At 40.3% G+C, this 9,935-nt stretch overlaps 1 protein-coding gene across 1 annotated transcript; it reads right to left on the reverse strand.

The window, feature by feature from the left end:
- Window positions 1-7: 7 nt before the first annotated feature.
- On the reverse strand, window positions 8-9,541 carry plin3 (perilipin 3). Its single transcript, XM_085774089.1, has 8 exons — window positions 9,470-9,541; window positions 5,698-5,787; window positions 5,273-5,468; window positions 4,871-4,953; window positions 4,019-4,250; window positions 1,511-1,851; window positions 1,053-1,271; window positions 8-714 (listed from the first exon to the last, which is right to left on the reverse strand). The coding sequence occupies exons 2-8, from the start codon at window positions 5,764-5,766 to the stop codon at window positions 574-576; spliced, it is 1,281 nt and encodes a 426-aa protein (XP_085630215.1). The 5' UTR covers window positions 5,767-5,787; window positions 9,470-9,541; the 3' UTR covers window positions 8-573.
- Between the last annotated feature and the right edge of the window lie 394 nt (window positions 9,542-9,935).

The following is a 9,935-nucleotide window of genomic DNA, read 5'->3' on the forward strand; positions in this document are numbered from 1 at the left end:
CAGTGTGCCGTGTCCAATTTTTTTTATTGACATATCAGTTCATTAGCTGCTGGCTGCTCCCATTAACACATCAAGCTTCAGGCACAAAATACTGAAATTAAAACTGTAGATCTAAAAACTGAAAAATGAAATGCACCATGACCAATACAGCACTATAGGTGTGTGCATACATGTGTCCTATATTAATGGGAATTTAAGGTTGGTTACTTGTGGGAATGATCTGAATTCATTCTAGGCACTTATTAACTAACTCTTTCAAACAGTAGTTAGGGCACAGAGATTTTTTATCCTCAATGCATGAAAAACAAACAAAAAACGTTTCCAGCGTAAATAATAAAGTGCAGAAATGTATAAATATTCTAAGGCCACAGGTCAGAACTTTCAGTTGTAATTAAATTAATCTAACTTTTTCATCACAAATGTAGTGTCATTAACTAGTAAGTTCATATTTAGCGAATCATAAAGGAAACATTGATTGCATGGATTTAAGGACACTTTCATTAACAGTGAACTTCAGCCTTGTGTCACCACACTGATTATCATCTCATGGAGAAACACAACAAGTCTTAAAGTCTAGTTGTTTGGACCATCCTGCTCCCTCGCCACACCCCTCTCAGCCGTCTCAGTGAGTTGAGGGGCAAAGGGTCCGACCAGCCAGTTGAGTGGTGTGTTGTTGAGCAGGTACTCCATGACACCATCCAGAGACTGTTGAACCTGGGGACAAGCAGATGTAACTATTACATTCAATAGTTTCTTAACCATACTCTTATTCAGAACCAACATTTTAGACCTGTCTGTCTGTCTGTCTGTCTGTCTGTCTGTAATAACATAAAGCCTACCCTTCTAGTTTCATAAATGCACACGGCTGTTTGTTTAAATAATGTATTGAAGTTTGCTGTTTAATACCGGTTCAATACAACACTGGTAGTAATACACACTAATTCAAATAGCCTACCGGTAGTCAGGTTATAGTGAACAAAAAGGGGGTAAGAACTTGGCACAAAATTATATTTAACTATGCTGATGCAGCAAAAGAAAATGCAATTTAGTACTTGGGTTAGGTGGTGACGGCTCCGCTCCAGAAGGAGAGGAGTGAGAGTGCTGGTGCCCCCCAGAGAAGAGTGCAGCTCTTCAGCTGATTGCCTTGCACTGGTCAGCTGGTCCTGGACTGCACCTGGCAGACCCTGAGCGCTGGTGACCACACTGGAGCATGCTGACCTCAGCTGGTCACTCAGACCACGCACCATGGCAAGGGTCCGCCATTCCAGTTGCTATGGATAGAGAAGATGATCAAAAGGAGGAAAGTCTGTTATATTGCTGAGATAAGAGTTGTTGTTTGTCTTAGTCCCTCAGAGAAACTTGCTCACAATATTTCATTTTGTTCAAATGTGGAGTATGTGCTGCAAATACAGTATAGGCTACAGTAGACTACACACTCCAAATGCTCTGAAGTGGACAGATAATCTAGTTAGTAACCATTTGTTCAATTCCCAATTGCTTCAGCTCTGACCTCAGATTCATCTTTGGTCCCATCTGGCTCCGACTCGGTCTGTCCAGCTCTAGCCTGCTTCTGCTTCCACTCTGTCCATCTCTGCAGCAGCTGCTCTGAGGCTCCTCCTATCTGGTTACTGGCGGTACCCAGGCTAGCACGGGCACTCTCTAGCAGGTCCAGTGTGCTGGTAATCTGAGCCACTGAAGCATAGGTTGCATCCCTGGCGTGCCGCGCACGGAGCAGTGACTGTTCTAGGGCCCGCTCCTGCACCTTGGTAGAAAGTTTCCCCAAGCGAACAAAGTAGCTGGGGCTCTCAGACAGAGAAGTCACCTCACCAGTGGCAGGTTCAGCTACAGCGGCTGAAAGAGAAATTTGTTAATGTCATATACTGTATAGCCAAGAGAAAGCTATATAATTTCAAGTCTGGCTTTAAATGCGATGAGCACAAAGGTGTGAGTACAGCACTGTATGTCATGTTCATCCACTCTTAAAAGGGAAACTACATCTCACATTGTGAGATTGTCTTTTGCTTTTTAGTTTTAACTGTTAGTAAACTGAAATAATGCAGTATGGCATGGGCTTGTGGACATGTTTTGACTGATGGATGCTCCCCTCTCTCTGTGCCAGCTGGTGCATCTGTTCCAAGGCTACTTGAATCTTGACAGGGTTAAAGCACATCTGCTCAAGAGAGACAAAAACAGTTGAGAGTCACTTCACTCCCTCCAGTCATCAGTTTATGGACGCTAAGAGCTTTGAAGAATAACACTAGTTCCCTATGCCTGTGTTAAAAGCTACTTTGGTGGGTCTCTTGGCCTATGTCACAGTAACTACTGAACAAATCCAAAATCCTTCCCGGTTGCTTCTATGATGGTACTTTGCTGCTGCCACCAATTACTGGTGCAGTTCAGTATCCCTACATCAGAAAAAGGAACGGTTACTCCTACACTGGAGTATGGCTGGCTGTCATCATAACATGACATCACAGTAGCAGGTGTCAAAGCTGTGAGCGTTGGAAACCGTAGGTGCTTCATGGGCCAAGTTAACAGAGGGGAGGTTCATTGGAAAGTCCTGCCTCCCTCTCTATGAATAGCACCAGCCGTTGATGTGTTGAGATCCAGCCACTGTTGTACAATAGAACGTTTTTTATCAAGACCACCACCATCCTGCTACACCACCCTGTCTTGCCTTTTTACTCATAATTCATTTGGACAGTCTCATTAAACTTGCTTTTTGATCTGAAGATCAATGAAGCAAAGACAGAGTGTTGGGTACTGACTCGCATAATAAAAGGCAAATAGAGATATTTTGACAACATTTTTTACCTCCCAATACTGATTCTGACACCTGGACTTACAGAGTACTCAATCGATACTGCTGAACCATACCAATGATTTAAAAAGAAGATCAAATGGCTATATAGCCTACTACTAACCCTGAACCCTGTGTGAGAATGTGATGTGGTTGCTATCATTGTATGTTATGGCTCAACCCTTTGTAAAGCATGCAATACCATCTTTCTTTTATAATGTAACTTGACTCTCATTCATCAAAAATAAATAATACTTCACTTCAACACTTTTTGTCCTAACATTTGTGCTTCCTCATGGAATTAAATCCTGGCATACTTTCCACACTCTCTTTTTGGGACTAAGCTAATAATATTTTGCTAATGGCTAACATTAAATAAGCTCCTCTATCTTGCTCCAAAACTGTAGTTGCAAGTGGTTGCATAGCAGCACATGATTCCTGTTTAATAATGGAAAAAAAATTGATTTCATTAATTGAAACTATAAAGAGTATTAATTATTATTATTAATTATGTGATCAATCAAATTGAATTAAACTGTACCAGTAGTTATAGTCTGAATATGTACATTCATTTTTTATATGACGCTTAGAGTAATGCTAATGATATAAGGACTGCCAAGTGCTTCTCATATGATCAAGTGGGTGCCAACTACTATTTTTGTAACAAATGTAACAGAGCAATATGAAAAGAACAAAGAAGGGTTCAAATCTAATGAAGGTGGTGTAGCTGCTCCTGAATTGCAATTTAAAGAGCAAGGACAAAGTGTTTCCCTAAAAAAGGTACAATCTGTGATCTAAAACTAAGCAAAAGCATAACTCAACCAATTGAATTTGAAACAAAGTAGGAATCACTTCTACTTTGATTTATATATCTGGAACTTCAAGGAATTACATTGTACAATAACTAAATCTAACTTCAAAGTGCTTTGTTACTATTAAAACTTTTTATATCAGAATTATTCATGAAGCACAGAAGTAAAACAGCTCTACGTTATAAAATATTAGCTTAGCTTTGTTTGTGATTGTCTGTAATAAATACTTGAAAAAACTGGATGCATGTCATCCATAAATAATACATTTCAATTGCAGTTTCAGCTTCATTTGATCCAACTGTCAAAGCACACCTGTCTATACCTCAGCACAAAATATTTGGGTTTTTCTCCTGCCCTGATTTGCTATGGACCGATTATGTTTTCCACATTTTGGACAGCTACTGACCCAGCTCCCTCTCAGTGACCGGTAGGTTCTGATTGACCCAATCCTCAGATCGGCTCAGGGCCAGGCCCATCCCACTGCTGACCATCTGGCCCATCCTGGTGCCCATGACGGTGCTGATACCTCCGCTGACTGCTGACCGGGTCAGCTCGACACCACCCATCACAGCCCCCACCACAGCATCTTTGGCGCCCGTCACCGACTGGTACATCATACCAACCGTGTCCGACACCACCTGAGAGACAAAATTAAAAAAGATTATGTGACATGCTTGGAGACTAATGGTGGTGCTATTCTGTATTTTCTACATATTCTATGGTATTCACAGATATGCCATTTTGGACAATTTGGTCTATAAGTAGCAGCTGGAGTGCATTATAGCTAATGCAGGGTACAGCAGTATGAAAAGTGAAGGCTAGAGAATCCAATCTTCTCTTATCTGCTTATGCTCTAGTCATTCACTGCATCAAAGGAAAAAGAAAGACTGTGGTCAAATCATCTGTTGTTTTTTTAAATTTTTATTTGTATGCAGTTTAACCTGTGGTTATTTTTACTAACTGTAAAAAGTGTAAACATCGTTGCTAAGGTAACCAGTGTGCGTGTGTGCAACTTTTGGACTGATTTAGAAAGCTGGCAGCTACCAGAGCTTGTGTTTTTAGGTTGTCTTGATGTCTAAATGTGAATGTTGCTACAACAAATAACAAAATAAATGGTCTAATGTGCTAGTGGTTAATGGTATGATGAATCAACCTAAATGTACAGTGAAAAGGAGAAGACAACAGAGCATCAGCAGCCTGTATACTGTAAAAGGTCTCAAATGATTTGCCTCAGTAAGTAGCAATGCTTCTGTCTGACCTTGTCTGCTGGTTGGTGAAGGATCGGCAGCTTTTCTTCCATCTTCTCCAGTCCTTTCAATGCATACTGATTTACTGTGGCAACTGAAACAAGCCCACAAAAGACATTTTCTTAGATCTTTATAGGAATAAAATGTGACACGAATCCTATTAAATGTATCAGAGAGGAATGATATCCCAAGATCTTCACTGTGCAGTAAAAACTTAAAGAATTTTAATTCTGTTAAAACCATTAAAAAATAAGATCTGCAAATTTTATTTTCAGAAGAAACAACTTATTTTTTATTCCAATGGTGTATTCGAGCCCAGAGGTAACGAGGGACCTGACATTCTTTTATAGTGCATTTCAGCGCTGTCATTGCACATATATTACATCATACTCTTCACAGGGAGGCGAACTTACGCTGTGGTTCTATAATGTCCAGAAGAGGCTTGGACCCCGTGGTGGCAGCTGTTCCAAGGGTTCGGGCCCCACTTTCTGCTACATCCATCACTCCCTTCAACAAGGGCACGTTGTCTTTGGTGCTAATGTAGGCGCTGGAAACTGCCTCACAAGCTGAACTGACCAGGGGCAAGTTGGTCACTCGAGAAACAACATTCTAGGAAAAATAAAAACACAAAGACAACCATTGCTGTCATTGAAAAGAAACCACATTTGAGATATACGATCCTCTCTCTATACAATAAGGCTCATTTCAGTGCAGGGTTTTTAATATAATTGATTCCTCACAGTAGCTTATAAAATGGGGGAAATTCTAAGCGTCAAATGAGTTCGTAATATGCCTGAGTTTTGTAATAGGTGTCATTTTGGGTCAAAGTGTTTCTCACCTGCTGGTCTCCATTAGCTGGTTCTGCTGCTGCAGTTCCGCTCTCATTAGTCTTCCCACTGTCTGCCATTGTGACTGCTGGATTCAATCTCTGACATGGAATATAGAGAGCCAGAAACAGATTCACCTCACATCGCTTGGTATGCATGATGAAATACATCTTCCTCTCTGATATTCTTTGCTTAAGTGGCTGATATACTTTATCTTGCAGAGAACTGGTGCCTCATGAATTTAGAAATAGAATCGCTGTCTTGTAAGACATTGTAATGTGGGCAGAAAAGCGACTGAGCCGTGTTAAATTAATTTGTCAACACTATGATGCAATGAGGAAGAAACTGCACTTAAAAAAATAAAATGGCAGAGCAAAGCATACAATTTAAGTGTCTGTGTCAAAGTTTAGAGTCAAAATGTGGATAATGATAAATCTGGAATTTAGATTTTTCTTGTTTATTTTCACAGCTGTATTTTTTTTTATCCTGACAGAATTAAGTCAAAATCTAAAATTTGTCCATGAAATGAGGGTTAAATGGCCAGTGTTTGTTTGTTCAAGGTGTACGATAAGCATGTGCAAAAGAGTAAAACAGAATTCAGCTCAGGCCTGTTTCCCCCATGCAGGGAAACAGCAGTGGCACCTCAAGGTGATCTTTGCTTTAGCATCAAACTCTCTGTACATGAATAGAAAACATAATGAATACTGAAATTATAAATTATGAGATATGATTCTAGGGGTATGCAAAGTGGTCTAATTTGAAATTATAGTTCAGAGTCAGAGAAAAGCACTGAGTAATGGTAAGAATGTGAACCCGCTGGAGATTGATTGTTCACAAGCTGCCATGAAGGCAGGCAGGCAGAATGAACCTATGGATATCATTCATCATTTATTTATCAAGTGAAGACTGCTAAGTGAAATATTAACTAATACTGCACTTCTACCAGTGTAAAATATTACTTTAAATGAAAACCAGGCTTAAAGAGTTATTCATAATGAAATACAGCTTTAGATAAAAATTACCCTACTACACTACCTAATACAGTGACGTATCACCTTAAATTAAAACTCAATGTCATACTTATCAGCCCTGCAGAATATGGTAAAATACACCCATAATTTATTCTGTCAATTGTCCAATTATATATCTACTTCCTATTCAAGTCAGGAGGAGATTGAGTGTCATTATCAAATAAGCAGAGGCTCAACTTAGCACAAGATGAGTGACATCACTTTCCCCACTGCCCATCTTTACATGCTTCTTCTAGAGTGTGAGGCTGTGAGCAACACAAATTTTTATCATCATGCAACTGACGTCTTATTTTCTTGACTGATGAATCAATACATATACACTACAAAGAAAAATAGTGGCAAAAAGTGAACTCTGATTTCCCAGAATCCAACCGGCCATTCAGAACGAATCCGCTATCACAGAGGACTATCAATTCTTCACATTTGAGATGTTGGATTTAGTGAGGTTTGGGCACTTTTACTTAAGCAACTTTAAACCTTAATTAATTTTCAAAATACTACTCAATAGCTCTTATTATGTATTACCATACTGATAATGTCTTCTAGTGAGAGAAAACAATTTCATTGGAGTTAATTAAATATTGCTCAACACAAGGAAAAAGCCTTATCACCTTCAGAAAAATCACACTAAATTCCAATATTATCATCAATCTGCAAAACAACTAATTTAAGTAATAGTGAAAGTGATGAAAAAAAACAAAGACTTGCAAGTGAAGGGAGTGAGAAGTCGCATTAGCAAATAGAAAACACCCCCTCTGAGGCAAGATCTCTCCCTTCTCCTTCTGGAGCTCCCAACATGTGGACAACATCTGTCTGTGTTCCACCAGATGGCACAGAGAGACAGAGATGCTCTCCAATCGACCTGACTGTCTTTCCTACAACACTGTTACAAGTGTTTGACATGCTTGACCCGATGTATAGGGCAGATGAGTCAAAGAAGGACATGACCCCCGGGGATCATACTGGAGGAGGAACACGCAGCAGAGGCACGAGGACTGCGTGCAGCCAGCCGCGGCCTCCAGTGAATGTTCAGATAAATTAGGCTACGCGTCCACCTGAATGGAAGACCTGTTGATGGAAAAGCAACGCTCATATCCCACACACTGCACTGTGGTTCCAAACAACGGAAGACCTTCATATATATTCATCATGTCACACACTTGTGTAAATGTCATAGCAAATATAGTACTCTCTCTGATGTTTTCATGACCTCTCCTTTCCCAGACGTTTTCTCAGGGCTCTGTGTGATTGCAAATTGCATTTTATTGCAACAGCTTTGTTGAGCAACATTTTTTTTTCCATTCCCTGAGAGGCAGTTGATGGGATCGTCACTTATCACAAAGCAAAGTCTGACACGATCCTCCCTGTTATCAAATGTGACATGAACCCGAGATAATTTTCAGAGGCATGGTACATAATATTATGAGGATTACTGTTATGCAACACAACCAAGCTGTCTCAGACTCAGAAATGATCATCTGGGTGACAAGTTGATCCCAGCAAACCACTCATAAAGAGCCAATCTGGCTTCTTCCCGTTTCACTCCATGTATTATTTGTCACCTCTTAATGGTTTTGAGCCACACCATCCTCTTTCAGAAAAGACTGCACACATGTCGGAGCTGAAGCTCTATGTGACCTTTGATATTAATGGACAAGCTGGTACACCTCCAGGAAAGTATTGAGACACTTGTCATAGTGGAAACAAAAAGAGAGACTAGTAAGTGGGTCAAAGAGCTCTCAATTATGCTAATGATGAGGAAAGAGAAACTTAACCAATAATGCAATAATGGGAGGTGGGATGTTTTCTTACAACTGAAAATGTCTTTTATATTTGAGTTAAATCTAAAACAGTGTGAGATCAGTGGGGTCAGGTCTGGCTGCTCCAGGGGGGGCATGGCACGGGAGATAAATGGATAAGGAGCAAAGTAAAATCTCTCACATAAAACTTAAAGCTTCAGTTTTTTTTTCATGTGAAACACTGGATTACTTTATTTCTTCAAGCCTAAAATGAAACAATCTGAGAGGATAGAAGTCACTCACTGGTTGAGGTGTTCAGAGCTCGTGTCGACACAGGAGATTGCTTCATTTTCAAAGCTGAAGGGGCTGGGGAGCCACTGCCTTAACACAATATGACATCTAATATAAAATGCTCTGGGTTGGCAGTCACAAAGAGATTGTCCAGTTTGTGAGGAATCAATCCAACGTGCAGCAAAAAAAAAAAAAAAGAAAGGACATAAATGCAACAGCTTTCTTACATTTGTGATAAGAGTAGGAGGAGGATTCCCAGCAGCCCACAGAAAGCATATTTAAGATGACTATAGATTTATTATGAGACCTTCATATAAAGTTTATTTTATTTTATATATTTTTTACTTCCCTATAATAATAAATTGTTATTATCCCTGTTTTTCACTCTGTAGGGGGCGCAGTGTGTTATGTTACTTCCTACTTGACAGCTGTCACTTCTTCCACTTTATGGTGGCTGAACTTTAACCCAGAGCAGGAACAAACGTAACCTCAGCAAATACAAACTCTTTGTTTCATCGTTTCCTCCTTTAATTTGTCATAACTTCTGCTCAGAGTAGACGCATCGCTCTTCGGCAGTAACAACATAAGTAAGTAACTAAGTTTCCTAAAGTCCACAAAGGGGAAGTAACGTTGTTGTCTGAACAGCGGGGGCACCTATGCTCAGCGTGGCTAACTTTACCAAACGGAGAATAATGGTTTAAAAAAAAAAAAAACCCACTGACCTGACTGGCAGTTTGTTGCTCCTGTGTCCTGCCGTGACCTGCGGTGTGACACCGGTCAATGAACCCGTCCAGTCCCCCTGGCAAACAAAGCGCCTTTTCTCTGTGCAACTACACTGTAGAGCCAGAAAACACAAGGCTGGGCGGAGGGTGTGTGTGTGTGTGTGTGTGTGGGATTGTCTTCTCAACTTTAAACCAATTAAATCACAGCACAGGAGCGACAGGGTTTAGCTGTCCAACCATGATGCAAATGAATGTAAATAGGCTTCACGGGATAATGCAGGTTGTAGTTTAACGTTAGTGTGACAATGACTTTGTGGACTCACTCACCTCAGTGAGTCCTTCAACAGGACATAGTAGGCTCTGCCCCTTTCTATGAAGTCTAGTGTAGGCCTATTGTGTTTGACAGTTGCCTTGGTGGAGGTCTGTGCTTGTGGCTCTGTTTGATTTTCATTTCAGATATTAATGA

The sequence above is a fragment of the Trachurus japonicus genome, chromosome 4 (assembly GCF_045865225.1).
Source record: "Trachurus japonicus isolate A0001 chromosome 4, Traja_1.0".
In the NCBI taxonomy this organism is placed as follows: domain Eukaryota; kingdom Metazoa; phylum Chordata; class Actinopteri; order Carangiformes; family Carangidae; genus Trachurus; species Trachurus japonicus.

Coding starts and splice junctions, on each gene's coding strand:
- plin3 (XM_085774089.1), bottom strand. CDS start 5,766: ATGGCAGACAGTGGGAAGACTAATGAGAGCGGAACTGCAGCAGCAGAA. Junction 5,469..5,697: donor CAGCTAATGGAGACCAGCAG/GTGAGAAACACT, acceptor TATTTTTCCTAG/AATGTTGTTTCTCGAGTGAC. Junction 1,852..4,018: donor GGTCACTGAGAGGGAGCTGG/GTCAGTAGCTGT, acceptor TTTCTCTTTCAG/CCGCTGTAGCTGAACCTGCC.